This window comes from Gymnoscopelus braueri (genome assembly GCF_963280865.1).
Source record: "Gymnoscopelus braueri genome assembly, chromosome: 16".
Taxonomy (NCBI): Eukaryota; Metazoa; Chordata; class Actinopteri; order Myctophiformes; family Myctophidae; genus Gymnoscopelus; species Gymnoscopelus braueri.
Window position 1 is genome coordinate 6,404,891 of NC_137616.1, and position 15,757 is coordinate 6,420,647.

The 15,757-nt window shown below is 46.8% G+C and overlaps 1 protein-coding gene across 5 annotated transcripts in view; it reads right to left on the minus strand.

Moving 5' to 3' along the window:
• Positions 1 to 905: 905 nt before the first annotated feature.
• Positions 906 to 15,757, minus strand: part of arid1b (AT-rich interactive domain 1B) — an 84,335-nt gene continuing 69,483 nt past the window's right edge. For 3 of the 5 annotated variants that reach the window (XM_080452576.1, XM_080452575.1, XM_080452572.1), the window contains 10 exons: positions 15,512 to 15,629; positions 12,963 to 13,207; positions 10,326 to 10,464; positions 10,008 to 10,124; positions 7,562 to 7,643; positions 6,041 to 6,917; positions 5,570 to 5,700; positions 4,362 to 4,808; positions 2,932 to 3,388; positions 906 to 2,482 (listed from right to left, as the gene is read on the minus strand). In XM_080452576.1, the coding sequence (XP_080308702.1) occupies positions 1,368 to 2,482; positions 2,932 to 3,388; positions 4,362 to 4,808; positions 5,570 to 5,700; positions 6,041 to 6,917; positions 7,562 to 7,643; positions 10,008 to 10,124; positions 10,326 to 10,464; positions 12,963 to 13,207; positions 15,512 to 15,629 (3,728 nt within the window). In that variant the 3' untranslated portion in view covers positions 906 to 1,367. The remainder of the gene's footprint in view (positions 2,483 to 2,931; positions 3,389 to 4,361; positions 4,809 to 5,569; positions 5,701 to 6,040; positions 6,918 to 7,561; positions 7,644 to 10,007; positions 10,125 to 10,325; positions 10,465 to 12,962; positions 13,208 to 15,511; positions 15,630 to 15,757) is intronic. The other 2 variants (XM_080452574.1, XM_080452573.1) reach the window with 2 other exon arrangements.

The window sequence follows — 15,757 nt, forward strand, 5'->3', positions numbered from 1 at the left end:
TAATATGTGGAGATGGGAGTTGAAGCTTGGCTTAGCTGTGGGATGGCTTGGAGAGGTCGACCGGAAATGAAAAACAAAGAAATAAAGTGACCTCTCCGTTTTCTCCGTTACATATACTGGTACGGTTACACCAATACTGATGGTCAGATTGCAGATGGTCAAAAATAATAATTAGAATAATAATAATAATTCACATTTAGGAACTCCCCAACCCCTTCCCCCAAAAAAAGAACAAGACATCTAAAACCCTATTGCACAATAGGTACCCCTGCCCCTGCCCCCCCCCCCTCCCCATGTCAAGCAAGGTTTGTTAACCACTTGAACCCCTATTCTGGGCATGTCGTGATAGGCAAACATGCGGCGAAAGTAGCCGTGTCGATAAGCTTGTAGATCAGCTACTTTCGGCAAGAGATTTGGTGTAGAGAGAGATAAAAAAAAGGGTAGTGGGCCATGGATTTAAGCCCTGGGGGAACCCCGGTCAACGAAGTGTATTAGGGTTTAAGTGGTTAAGTGTGTTGTGTGTGTGTGTGTCTTACCATGTTATATAAGAGAGGCCTATCTACAATATGAGTTACTATTAAATAAGTGTGATTGATCCCCTGCCCCAGAGAACGACAGACTAGCAAACGGAAAGAAACCAACCAGCCATGTACGTTTAGAAACACTTCACAAAAGTACTTTGGTTGAAAACAAAACAAAAATAATCATTTTTTTAAAAACAAAACCAACAAGAAAACCCAACAAATTAACGATTGAAAAGAATAGAAAAAAACAAACAAAAGAATTAAAAATACCAAGTATTAAATATTATTTTTTGTATTAAAATCACTTAAAAATCCCCAAATAAAACGTTTTTGTGGATGGAGCCGAGAACTATATATATAATACTTCTATATATATATTCATTTGTATGTAAAAACTTTGTTTGATGTGTTCATTTAAATAAAAATATAACAGCGGCCAGTCTCTCTTGGCCGTCCAATCTCCAGCTGGACGAGAACTTCCAAAAAAAACGCCCGGGCCTTACAGAGCATGCTCCTTTTCACCTTCGCCGCAACCGAGCGCGCACCACTATGTCCCAACTCACAGGGCACGCTCCCTCCTCGCCAGGTGAGGGCGCTCCGTTCTACCCGTGGCCTCGCAGGGCACGCTCCATGCCAGTGGTTCTCAAAACAGGGTCCGGGGGACCAGAAGGACCCCTTAACAGGTCTGTAACTCTGACAGTGTACAAATGGAACCAAATCGATCCATTCGGTTCCATTTGTACATTCTCAGAGTTATGGGAGGTCCCTTTTAAATTAAAGACATTTGAGAACCCGCTGCTCCATAACCAAGAATGGTCCTCCTCACCGAGCATGTTCCGTGCGTCACGAGCGTCCTCCCAGCCTGAAGAGTACTTCGCACAAGATGATGGCGACCGGGGCGCCGAGGGCAGACGCCAGTGAGACGTCCAGCAGGCGGCTCTCGTACAGAACGAACTCCGTCCGGTTCTCCGGCACCTTGGCCATTGCCAGCAGGGCCTTGGCGGCCCGGCACATCATACCGACGTTGGGCGGGTCCGGCGGGTAGAGCGGCGGGGGCGGGTGCGCAGCGGCGGAGCCGGAGGAGGGGTTCTGCTGCTGGTAGTGGTACTGGGCCGTGGCCACGCTGTCCTCCAGGAAGCCCACCAGCGCCGATACGCCGCCCTTCTGCAGGGCCACGGCGCGCGCCACGCCGGGGTCCCCTTGCACCAGGTTGGACACCACCGCCACCGCCATCTCGCGGCACACCGGGTTGCGCCGGTCGCCCACCAGCCGCAGCAGCGTGGCGAACAGCTTGTCCTGGCGCGAGTAGGGCGGGGTGGCCAGCGTCAGGTCCACGTTGGCGTCCTGGATGCTCAGCTTGCACAGGCACTCCAACGCCAGCCTCTGAGGCGTCAGAGACAAGGACGAGGAGGAGGAGAAGCCGCCGGAGGAGGAGAAGGGGTCCTGGGCCTCGGCCGAGGGGCACACCATCCAGTGCAGCAGGCCGTCCAGGATGGGCAGGCAGACGTTCTCGGGGTAGACGGACAGGTCCAGTTGTCCGGAGATGTTGGCCAGGGTGACCAGGGTGTTCTCGCGCAGCGCCGACAGACAGTCCCACCACCACTCGTCCCGGGAGCACGCCAGGCCCTGCAGGTCGTCGGGGAGCGGCGGGGGGCCGCCGGCGAGGGGCGCCGCCGTCATCGCCATGGCCATCATCTGCCTCCTCCTCCTCCGCTGGGGGTGGAAGTGATGGAGCAGCACCAGGCGGCCCAGGATGAGGACCAGGCCCGGGTGGCGCGACATGGGGTGGTCGTTGCCCGGCACGAAGGAGAGGCTGCGGACCACGTTGGAGACGCAGACGCACCGCCGCGACAAGGCGTCCTGCCAGGGCTCGGCCAACGAGAGCGGGGCCTCGTCCCAGCAGCGAGGCTCGTCCTCCAGCTGGGGAGAACCGCAGTCCTGGACGTCTGACAGAGAACCTGACGGGCACGGAAGAGAAGGAGGACAACGGGTTAGCATTCTCTGTGTTGGGTCTGGGGAACACCATGGCAAGGGTTCTCAAACCTTTCAGGCCACGATCCCCCAAAAATAATCATATTTGAACCGGTGAATGTGGGGAAGCAGCATTTAGTTTTTATGCACCAAATATCTAGAACAAACTCCCAGAAAAGTGCAGGTTTTTCATTTTTGAATATTTCTTCCAGCACTGTGTACGTTTGCCGCTGCCTTTGATTGAGGTACTTTCCTTTTATATGTTTCTTTCTGTTCTGCACTGTAATTGTATTTGTAATTTTTTACTTGTAAAGTGTGTCAGTGTAAAGAACACTGAATTGCCTCATTGTTGAAATAAAATTACCTTGCCACTGCCAGGCTATATCTTTAACAACTACGGACTGTACATTTAACTGAATGAGAACAAAAGTATCACCTTGCAGGGACTTCATACAGGCGTTCAGCATGCGGTCCACCATGTTCTTCTCATCGTCCCCATCGTCTAAGCTCTTCTCCTCCGCGTCCTTCTCCTTCAGCCTCTGCGCCGCTGCGTCTCCTGCTGCTCTGGCCTCCTCTCTCTGCAGGGGGTCGGGTATGGTCCTGTCCCCGGTGCGGAGCTCAAAGTGGGTCTGGATGTGAGCCGTGGAGTCCCCGCCGCCGGCCTCCCAGTGGAGCAGGCCGCTGGTGAAGCCTCCGGAGAGGCTCAGCTCCCTCCACCTCTCCCCCACGCCGTCCTCGTCCCTGCTCCTCTCCTCCACCTTGATGGGGAGCCGGTCGAACCTGCTGGCCTGTTTGGGAGGAGGTTCTGTCGTCGGGTACTGGAGCAGCCGGGGCGGCTGGGCCGGATCGGAGGAGGGTGGTGGCGCCTTCTCTTCTTCCTTCTTCTCGCAGGGCTGTGTCACCGTCATGAAATTAGAGTTTAAGATTAGTTGTCATAGAAATAATTGTGATTAATTATTTATGTGTTTTTGCCATTGAACATTTTTCTGTTAGCCTTTTAGGCTTTTTTAAAGAATATTGCACAGGGCAGGTATGTGAAATAACTTAAATATTACTGACAATGTCTGATATCAATAACAAAAATAAATAATGTACAATGGCAAAAAAAAAAAAAGCCAGATTTTTTTAACAAACAATTATGAACATCTTTCACAATTTCTGAATTGTCTTGCCCTAACCCTCAAAAATAGGGACGCCAGATTGAAAGAGGTTCAAAGAGCATGGATGACGTGGAAATACTGATGGAAATATGTTGACATTTCTGTTAATGCCAACCAGCTGTTGCTATACAGATGAATAGAAACAATTAGCGATTAGCCAAAGAAATTACGATTAGCTTAAATAACTGTGATCAGGCAATTAACACATTGACCGCCGGGCCCGTAGTTCTACGGGCCGTTAAATCCAACGGTAAAGCGCCGATCCCGTAGCCTACGGGCTGTGGTGCTTTTTCCTTTTTTTCGAAAAAAAAAACTTTTTTCAATTTTCTAGTACGGCACATTTCATTGTAACACCACCGGAAACAGAATTATTTGGGATCTGGTTTTGACGATCACGCCGGCTCCCATTCTAAAGCGCACACTGAGACGCCATTTTCTTCGATTGTAGTTTTTCTCCTCGCTGATCACTGTTTAACATAAACCGTTCTAACTCAAACATGGATGCCCCGTTTGACACGTGGTTTGGACTGGTAGACGCAGGGAGATGTCCGCGATGTTTACAAACAGTGCACAGATCAATCTTAAGGATTTTAACGAGGTCTATGGCGACGTGAAAAAAACAAAAAACAACAATAAAACGTTGGCACTGGTGAGTACATTATGAGATTAACCTCTGGCTGTCAATGTGTTAACAACTGTGACATGCCTTTACCTTGTCATCTTCTTCTCGCTCCACTTTCCCATCATGGCCTGTGCCGCCTCCGCTCTCCTCTTTGAGGACAGGAGCGTAGGCTATCGTTTCCTCCGAACCGTCTTGCTCCTCCTCCGTCTTGATGAGAGGATCCTCCTCCGCCTCCTCTACCTCCGACGAAGACGTCTTAACGGCTGTCCTAGTCTGCGCCTCCTCTTGTTCTGATTGGCGGTTGTCGGGTGGCTGGTGAGGGTCGGCGGCGGCGACGGACAACTCTTGCTCCGCCTCCTCTTGCATCTCCATGGCCTCCTCCTCCTCCTCCTCTTCCTCCTCAGTGTCGGGGTCGTCCTCCGGGGTTCGCTGCTGGTCCAACGCTCCCACCTCGTACTCCTCCAGGATGCCGAACATCTGGATGAGACAGCGGCGGTAGTACTCCACGATCAGCTCCATGAAGCCAGGCAGCTGGAGCGAGAGCAATAAGAATCATTAAGCACTTTCAACCTGTTGTCCCTATTTAGGACAAACAGACAATAAATCTGTTTAATTATTCATTTATATTACTATTATTGAGCATACCAGCTCAGTTCAGTTTCAGTTTTATTTATTAGCACATAAAGAGTGAAAAACTGAAGAAAAAATACATAGTTTAGAAGCTTATAGAGAACTTTCCTTATTTTGCAGAATCAGACATAAAAAAGTATACATATAAAAAAACATTCAAAAGTAATACATTCAAGAGATGCACACACACACACACACACACACACACACACACACACACACACACACACACACACACCTGCCTACAAACAAGCCTGCACACCCACATAACCAAATGCATACAGTACATACATGTACACAGACCTATTTTTCAATGGCCTTGCAGTTAGACAGTCCACCCTCACCTGAGATTGGGAGGTCAGGGGTTCAATCCCCAGCCGAGTCATACCAAAGACTATAAACATGGTACCCAATACCTCCCTGCTTGGCACTCAGCATCAAGGGTTGGATTGGGGGTAAGTCCCTGTGACATACTAGCATCATGTCTGGGGGGTGTACTTGTACATATGGGACGGTTTACCAGGCTATGTCATTATAGGTGGAAATTCAAAAATAGCCTAAGTACGAGCTCTCAACATGTGCGTTGTGAGCTTGTAGATCGGCTATAAGCCTTATATAGGGCTTAAGTGGTCAAGTTAAGCAGATTGTTGTGTGTGACTGACCTGGGACAGGTTAAAGGACCCCACGGTGCTGTCGTCATACAGCAGGATGTTGATGGTGTCCAGGGCCCACGTGCTCTCCGCTAACAGGCCCGATTTGAGTGACATCATCACACGCCACGCCTCCGGGGTTCCTAGTGGGATGAGTTCAAGCACAAGTTGAAACGGTTAACAAGGACAGCAGCCATTCATGTCAATGTCAAAATTATTTTTTATCCTTTCTGAAAACGTCATTCATATCATCTGTATTTTTCATTGTTGTTCACACTTTCTATATTAGTTCAGATTATGTTTTGTTACTTTGTTCTTGACAATGGGCGGCGAGCGCCCTCTTGTGGCTATAACGGTACTGAACAGTTCTGACATTATTAATGTGTGCATCATTTTCTATGAAAAATATAATAATAATCAATTATCGACAGCCCTGCTGTGTTTGTGATGTGTACGTCGTAAATAACAAAGTGGGTTTCTAACCTGTGTCCTTGCCGACGAGCTTTCGCCGGGGCTTCACTTTGGGCTGGGTGGCCTCTACGGAGCCCGGGGGGAAGCTAACCTCCCGCTGGATGTGTGGCATGCCGTGCCCCGGCACCATGCCAACCGGCACAGAGCCAGGCATGGACCCGGGCATCCCCGCCTTCTTCATGGAGCCCGGGTAAGGGGCGCCGATGCTGTTGTTGTTGGGGGACAGGGAGTCTCCCATGGGCCTGGGGAAGAGCGAGGGGCTGGGGGCGCGGGAGATGTGGTTGGGCAGGGTGGGAGGCGTAGGGTAGGGCGAGGGCGGTTGACGGGAGGGGAGTAGGGGGGCCATGAGGAGAGGAGAAGAGGAGGCGGAAGAGGTGGTGGAGGGGTGGGGCGGGTAAGGGGATTGGCGCTGATGACCCCCGGGGGGCCACTGGCCGTCTTGCGGGCCCCTCCCGTCGGGGTCCTCCCCCCCGACTCGGCCCATGCCGGGGTAAGGGGACCCCTGCGGTCCCTGCCTGCCCGGGTAGGGGAACCCCATGTCGCTCCTGGGGTGCCACATGCCCCCCTGAGGGGGCCCCCCTCCTCCTTCCCCTCCGACAGAGCCGACCCCGGAGACGGGAGCGGGTCCGCTACCCATCATGCCGTGCGGCTGAGGGGGCGGTCCCTGGGAGGCGGCGGAGGGAGCCACGCGGTCGCGGCCGTAGGGGAAAGGGTACTGGCTCTGGATGGGTCTTCGCTCTGGTCCCATGTAACCGCCGGCGCCCCCCGTGGGCGGGCCGTACTGGCCGTAGACTTCCGGCTGCTGCTGGCTGAACTGCTGCAGGGGGAACGGCTCGCCCTCGTGACGCTTGGATGGTGGGTACATCCCCTCCACTGGACGCTTGTAACCCTGAATGAATGAATGCACAATGTCACCATTTCACCAAGTCTTTTAAAAAGTTTTCACATTTTTGTCAAAGCCTTAGAACTTGTAGATTGACTATTTTTGCAGTGAAGAGATTTGGTGTAGAGGGAATAGAAAAGCGGGCCAAGTATAATAGAGCACTGGGGGACCCCGGTCAACTAAGTATACAGCATAGCGTTTAAGTCATTGGTTCTCAAAGTGGTCCTTGGGGGGTACCAGGGGGTCCCCAGCTATATTAGTTAATATACAGTAGTGTCACAATCTTTTTAAACCACTTTAACCATATTTTATACTTTGGCTATTCAAAAATAGCAGATATACAAGCTCAACATCGAAAATAGCCTTAGAACTTGTATATCTGCTATTTTTTAATTTATCGTGAACAATTTTGGTAATCTTTTAATATATATATATATATATATATATATATATATATATATATATATATATATATTTGATAACATTTTTAAATCAGATTTTTGTTTCTGGAGGTCTCTGGCACAAAATATTTACAGATGGGGTCCGCGGCCAAATACATGGGGGTCCTTGAAAATGTTTTGAGAACCACTGGTTTTAAGAGGTTAAAAAGTGGCTTGGTACATGAGGCCCTCTGCAGGCTGTGTACGGACCTGTTGCTGTGGGTACATGCCAGGCTGGTGGGAGCCGTAGGGAATGCTGGGATACGGCTGAGCGTAACCTTCATGACTGTGTCTGAAGGAAAGGAAGAGAAAACACAGGAACAACAATCACTGACATTCATATTATCTGAAGTGTGTTCCAATGGATCCAATGTAGCTATTATTTAGTAACAAGTTCTTGTTAATGCTTTTCCTTGGTTCAATATTTATAAAACCCCACAGACACACTTAAGCACTTTCAATTTCAAAATAGCAAACATAGCAAAATATATTTCCGCTACTTTTGCTCGACATCGAGGGCATCAATTTACGGGGGGAAAAAGGAGGAAAAAATATAAGAATTATGTATATACAAGTTTATATATGCCCGGCAGCCACAATATCTTTGCCTTAAAGAGTCTTGGGTCATTCGGTGTGACGACCGGTCCACTGTAGGCTACGAGGAGTTCTATCGGCATCTGACATTTTTAGGCTATGTTCATGCAGTGCGGCTGTTGCTACGACGACGAGTTATATAACAGCTACCATTGCCAACACGTACCAATAAAGTGAAGGTCGTTTGTGTTGAACAGGAAACTGCTACATTTAGCAGAAACATTTTTACAGCAGCAACTTTTACACGTTTAACTGAGAAACATCAGTATGTGCAGACAGTTTTGTGAAAAACTAATGTGTGGATATCATCAGCTCCCTTTAGAAAATTGGTCACAAGCTCACAACGTGTCGCATTGTGACACCGTTGTGCAAAGAAGTAAAAAATAATGCTTAAAGGACGACTTCACCCATTTTCAATCTTCATATAATTGCTCCTCACTAATGCTTTTTTTTTTGCATACTACATGTTTTATTTATTATTTAAAACAATGGCTTCTATTATAGCATTCTAACTGTCCAGGAATAGATAGCCTGCAGTTTGTATTAGCTTGGGATTCCCCATCGGTGACTAGGCGGGTTTCTGAACTGTCCACAGCCCTCCCCCTAGACACACGGGTAGTCAAAATTGGTTCTATATTATAATGAGCATTAGTGAGGACCAACTATATGAAGATAGGTTGAAAATGGGTGAAGTCGTCCTTTAAGTAGTTAATCGATTTGTTGACACCTGTTTAGTGGTGGAAAAAGTACTCAAATTCTTTACTTAAGTAAAAGTACCAATACTGCAATATAAAAAAAACTCTGTTACAAGTAAAAGTCCATAATTCAAAATTTACTTGAGTAAAAGTACAAAAGTATTGGCATCAAAATGTACTTAAAGTACCAAAAGTAAAAGTATTAAATATTTGAAAATAGCAGATCTACAAGCTCACAACACGTCGCGATACGTCGCGATGCGACGCGTTGTGAACTTGTAGATCTGCTATTTTCAAATAGCTTATGTATAAAATAGGGTTAAAGTGGTTAATGTATGTTTCATTATATCATGATTTATATCTGAAGAGTAACTAGTAACTAAAGTTTTCGAATAAATGTAGTGGAGTAAAAGTACAATATTTGCCTCTGAGATGTAGTGGAGTAGAATTAAAAGTATTGGAAATTGGAAATACTCAAGTAAAGTACAAGTACTTAAGTACAGTACTTATGTAAATGTACTTTGTTACTTTCCACCACTGCACCAGTGTATATGTTACAGGTAAATTGGCATTCCAGGTAAATTGGAAAAGAAGCGCTTGTTTTCACCGCCCCCCAGGCAATTCTGTAGAATCAACGCTAGAGGGCAATGCAAGCCAGACATGAGCCCCACAGCACTCACGCACGCATGCACACGCGCACAAACGAGCACGCACACACGCGCACGCACACACACACACACCCGCGAACAGCCTTGAAGCACAAGGGGGCGGGGCTGGCGGGCTATGTTAGTGCAGTGAGTGGCAGATGGGGCAAACGCAGTCCCCACAACATCATTTACGATTCTGTGCCTATCGGTACATAACTCGGACGGCGCTTAGTCGACTAGCAGACCATCGGCCGGTCGTCGCTGGCACTCGCGCCTGGAGGCGCGACTCCTCGGCCTCAAGGTCTGCTGATTCGGCGCGCCTCTGTCATGGTCCAAAACTATACTTTATCGGCGAAAAAAAGTAATCCGCGGTTGTTTGAAAAAGTAATGTTCCAAGCGGGAGTCAAACCCAGACTCCCAGTGGTAGTGGATGGGGAGTCCAATGATTATCGAAGTGCGCCACTGAGGCTGGTGCTTGCATTTCCTGGTTGCTATGTTGTTGTTGTCGTCCTCGCATCAAAGCCTCGCCTCGCAGCCCGCGCCTAAAAACAAGCGCTCCCCTTCCAATTTACCTGGAATGCCAATTTACCTGTGACATATATAAAAGCACGGTTCTCGATTATTTGATTAATCGGAAAAGTAATCGATATAATACTCACAAAGAAAATAATCTGCAGTTGTAGCCCTATACTACACAGTTGTCAGTGATTGGGTCCTTACCTCTGAAGGGGGAATCTGTTGGCAGGGAACATGCTGGGGTCATTTCCAGAGGGAGCCATGCTATTCTGCCCTGCAGGGGGCGCCATGCTACCGTCCGGACCCATCATGTGTTCAGGCCTTAGCACACAATGATACAGAATACAAATAAAATGACCCGATTAAGTAAAACATGAACAAGGACGTAGACATTGACATCTTTATTCATTGTCAAAATATTACAGAACTACATTATCGAAAGACTAGATGGTTGCTTTCAGATGATGTGATGATCCCCCAAAAATCATTTAGGGACCCCCAGTTTGGGAACCACTGGCTTACCTGCGGTCGTAGCCAGGCCCATAGGGGAACTGTGGTCGAGGCCCTACTCCTACCATCCCAGGCAGGGGTCCGGAGGGGGGGCCGCGGGGGTACATGTCCTGCATGGCACCGCTGGCCATCTGAGCTGGGCCGTACGCCTCTGCAGGGAAACACAAAAAAAACAACAAAACCTTCAGCGGAGGCTTACTTCAAATTATTAAAAAGATACAAAAAGTCTAATTATGAGATCAAAATAGCAGATCTACTAGTTCACAAGGTGTTGCCTTGCGACACAAGCTTGTAAATTGGCTATTTTCGACCACCTTTGTCACAGCTAAAAAATAGAGGACATTCGTTTATGAAAAAAACTAGGTTTTAGACAATTCTGTTGATTTACTCGTCCTATTTTCCAATTGCTTCTGAACCTACTTTTGGCTGCTGAAATGGACTAATTTCCCCTTAGGGATTAGGGAGGTTTGATCTTATTTTGAGCATAGCAACACATCTTTAAGGCCAGTTCCCATTTTGACCACAGAGGGGCACCAGAGCCCCAGCAGATCGTTGATCAGCCACTGCAGAACTCAACCTCAGAAAAGTGAAAAGGGTGCAGGCATGTAACGAACGTGGTATTGGAAGCAATTATTTTAAGAGGCAGCTTTGCGTTCTTTGTGCAAGTATTCACAGAAGAGGTTCTCAAACATTTTCATTTTCATGGATTTGGATCTGAAAAGATAGAACATTTTGTAAGAGATTTGTGTTACAATTGTTCAAAATTTCCCATAATTTGGCCCGGACGGCTAGCACAGCGGTCCGGGCACCTAGCTCCAATGTAGCCTGACAGCATATCACGGGTTCGAGTCCCGTTCCCGACGATCTTTGTTGCATGTCTCTCCCCATCTCTCTCCCCGTTTCCTGTCTGTCTCTACTGAAAACTATAAATAAAGGCCCCTATATTTTTGAAAAACTAAAAATTGTTGCACTGCGATAGGTTATGTTGATAGGTATGAAATAGGGTTAAAGTGGTTTAACTGACTTTGCAGTACAGTATATTACCTAATTGTGGAACCCTCTTCAAGGACCCCACTTTGAGAACCACAGTTTTACAGAAGCTGGGGGGGGGGGTGGGGGGGTTAGACACAGGAGGAATGACATGCTACACAGTTCTCCGGCCAGAATCGAACAATGCAATTATGCGGTCGTAGGTACGCACGCACTATCCGATTCCGGACCAGTACCGGTGCGGCATCAGGAGCTGTGTTTTTAAATCTCTCCTTTTGCTTCTGTGCTCAAACTGTTCTATTTAAAGGAACTGCTGGGGGTAACACGCATCAGCTAAAAGCCTCAAACACAAACACTGCACGTTTTTACCTCTCAACAAAAGTAAGCATTGAACCCATTAAGATCTGAGGGCCGATTCTACATCGTCTTCTAAAAATTCAGTTTTCTGAAACACTTATGTTGCAATAATATCAGTGGTTCTCAAACCTTTTCATGTCAAGGACCCCCGAAATGACATCTATTTGGCCGCGGACCCCCCCCCCATCTCAAAATATTGTTCCAGGGACCCACCAGAAGCAAAGATTTTAGTTACAAATGTTTGCTTTAAAAAGAAAATATATATATTCACATTTTCATGATTTTTCAAAAATAGCAGATCTACATAGCGCGGCCGCGCTATGAGCTTGTAGATCTGCTATTTTTGAATAGCCAAAGTGTAAAATAATGGTTAAAGTGGTTAGAATCTAAAATGACAGATGCCTTCCCGGTCTTAATGGGTTAACTAACCACTTTGTCGTACGATTAACAGCGACAATAGACGATTCATAAGCTCACACACGTTGCAAGCTTGTAGATCGGCTTTTTGAAATTTTACATTTGAAACAATGGAAGCCAATAATGAATCCTTCTAAGTGGTTCTCGAAGTGGGTGTCCAGGGACTCTCAGTGTTCCTTTAGTTTAGAGCAGTGGTTTTCAACCGTTTTCATATCAAGGTCCATTATTTATTCTGCATTTGAGCCACGGAACCACCGTTTGATGAGATTTAGCCTCTCAGACCCAAGACTTAGAATATGTTGTTGTCGTTGGATAAGATTTTGTCCACAACTCCATGCTGTATTGATGTTGGTACCAATAGGAGAGATAACAGGCAAACGTTGATGCAGATGTTTAACAACTCTTGAAAAAAAAAAATGTAAGATATTTTTGGGGGCTTTTCTGCTTTTATTGATACGAGAGTAGGCTGACAGGAAATGGGGAGAGAGATGGGGGGGGGTGACGCACAGCAAAGGTCGTCGGGATCGGGAGTCGAACTCGCGACACGCTTTCAAGCTGGATTACCAGCATTATATGGTATGCGCCCGGACCGCTAGGCCAGCGGGCGCCCCACATTTGGTTTCATTTTACACTCTCAAGAGTTAAAGATCTATAAGGGTCCATTTGGTTACCAACTCTCCATCATTTAGCTGAGGACCGCCTGGAACCGCCTCAAGGACCGGTTGAGAACCACTGCTTTAGGGGGTTCTAAATGGACACTTGCAGGTCAGTAACTCAGAGAGTGTACAAATGGAACCATTTGGTACACTCTCCGAGTTATAGGGGTCCTTGAAATTCAAAGGTTTGATGATAATAACCACTAATAAATCTAATGTGCTCTCTCACCTTTCCTCTGGCCGCCATACGGCTGCTCTTTGCTGGGGTCGTACTGCTGCAGTCTCATGGAGGGGTCCGCTGGGCCCGCTCCTCCTCCTCCTCCTCCTGGCTGGTAGGGGCCCCCGGCAGGTCCGGGTCCGGGCCCGGGCCCTGGCCCTGGCCCTGGCCCTGGCCCTGGCCCTCGCTTACCAAGGAAGGCTGCGTCGCTGCCCTCTGAGAAGGGGTCCTGAACACTCACCCCGCCACTGCTGTTCCTGAGACAAAACATTGAGTTTAGAGCAGTGGTTCTCAACAAAGACCCAAAAGAGAAATTAAGACTTTAATTGCCCAGGACCCAAACTGGGTGTGAAAACTAGAAAAAGTGCTCCTCGGAGCACAGGTCTCCGCCAGGTCAGGTACGTTATTCTGGCCTCCTGGTGGCGCTATAATAGGCCAATGTGAAAAGGGTGCCAACCGTGCCATTTATTCTTGCATTGACACATGATTTGAGGCATTTTGTTCCAAAAATGTGTTTTGCTAAATTGGACCTGCTGGTGGCGCTATAACAGGCCAATGTGAGAAGGGTGGCATTTCTTCCTCGGCCTAGTGGGAATGTGCATGTGAAATTTCACGGAAATCCCAAGCTGTGTGTATACTTTGAGGCTTTTTGTTCAAAACGGACCAATCCTGCAAACTTTGGAAGCCAACCTTAGGCAATGAGGATGGAATATGGGAAATCGGACAGATCCGTGTTGGACACATGACTATAGTGATACTGTGTACCGATTTGCATGACGTTTGGATAAAATTTGTAGGAGTAATATAAAAAAATGGGTTTTGCACAAATCGGCCTCCTGGTGGCGCTATAACAGGCCCATGTGAAAGATTTCTGAATTGGCATCCAGGGAGTGTGTGTGCACAGTTTCGGAGCGACCGGGCCAACGGTGCCGGAGATTAGCTGGTGACAGACGGACACACACACGGACACACGGACGGACGGACAAGGGGTAAAACATACTCTCTCGCCAGGCCGAAGACAATAACAGATCTACAGAAGTACACAATGTGTTGTACCGTTTTGTGAGCTTGTAGATCTGCTATTTTCACTACTTCTTAAACATTTTTTAAAATGTATATATGGGAATTATTACATCTTTCATTTTATTTATGAAATACTTTTTCAAATCGTTTGAAGAAAAAAAAAGTAGGAAACGGAAAATAATTGACATTTACTCACTACCCATGAAAATTGGTCGGCAACACAAAAATGGGTCCCGACCCACTATTTGGGAAACAGTGGTTTAGAGCACACACACTGAAGGACATGGGATCCTATACCACTCTTCTTTTTTATTAATTCAATTTTGGAGAGATACAGACTACTACTAATGCATTCTCAATAACAAACAATAACGTGGCCCTCAGCATTCCAAATTCTGTCAACTTCCTGCTTGAAACTGTTCCCACAGGAGAACTATATAAGCTATTAAATACAACAGCAGTTTAGAGGGCCAACTACCCAGCCTAGAAACAAAGCCATTATCCACTATCCCTTATCATTACACAGCTTGGTTGAATGATTGATTCTGATTGGTCAATCACTGACCAATCACCGTGTTATTTCTGAATAATGAATTGAGTATGAGCTCAATAACAGACCGCTGTCTAATCAAAGACTCAGAGCACCTGCTGCACTGCTTGATTTTATGCCGTATCCAACATGACAGCCATGTAAACAAACGCACAATGTAATTTACAACTAAGCGTTGCTCTCAAGAATGTTCTCACTTCAAAACATTTGAAGTGAGAAATAGACGATGCAGTAACCGAAAATGTATTTTTCTTAATCAACACTTCCGTGTTTTCCGAGGCGACCGTGTTGCGCTGGACGATGGCCAGTGCAACACTTATGAAATACTTTCATTACCGTAAGCAAGGAAATACTTTGTTTTGTTGTTACTTTTGGGTCAAATTATTAATTTACTTATTAAGTAGCTGTGTAATGAGCGGGATAATTGACGGTCGTTGTTGAGAAATATCCCCCGACAGGATCCTGAAGGGGGTTAATTCTCAACAACGCCCGGTGCGCCGCCAATTATCCATTGCTTATTATCCATTATTATTACTATTTTATCCACTTAAGCCCTATTTTATACTTTGGTGAATGACAGTGTTGCACAAAATAGCCTACAATCTTCTACAAGATGGTATACATATACAGGACATGTTAATTCTTTCCAAGGAAAAGTTTAAGATTTAGTTGTTGTGCCGGTGAGGTAGGAAACCCTAGGGGGGCTTATGTGAGAACCTCACCGTTTACATTACATATAATTTGATTTGTTTAATATTAAAAGCAAAAGATGAACAAAAAAACAGATCACAACAGGTTGCATCACAATGCGTTGTGAGGTGGTAGATTTGTTAGTTTTTAAATAATACAAATTCAAAACATTTCTGTCGTTTTTTGGGGGCTTTTTGGGGTTGAAAGTGGTTACATGTGCAAGTTGTCAGGATATTGACATTGGTTTTCACATGTTCTCCTGTTGAAACCTGTAGATGTATTTTGCTGTGTACTGTACCTGTTGTGCTGGGGGGTGAGGTGTCCCGGGGTGGGCTTGAGGTCTCCGGGGGCCTCGGTCATGGAGCTGCTCCCTGTGGACTGGGGGGTGGTGGGACCCTGCAGAGAACCAGAGTTGGCTGGATGGGAGGGGGGAAGGAGAGAGACGGAGAGAAAGAGAAACACACAGTGTGAGTTTGTTTTATTAGACTATTTAGACCTGAGGCCGCTTCTAAAAACGCTGTCTAATAAATCCTGACTTAAGTTT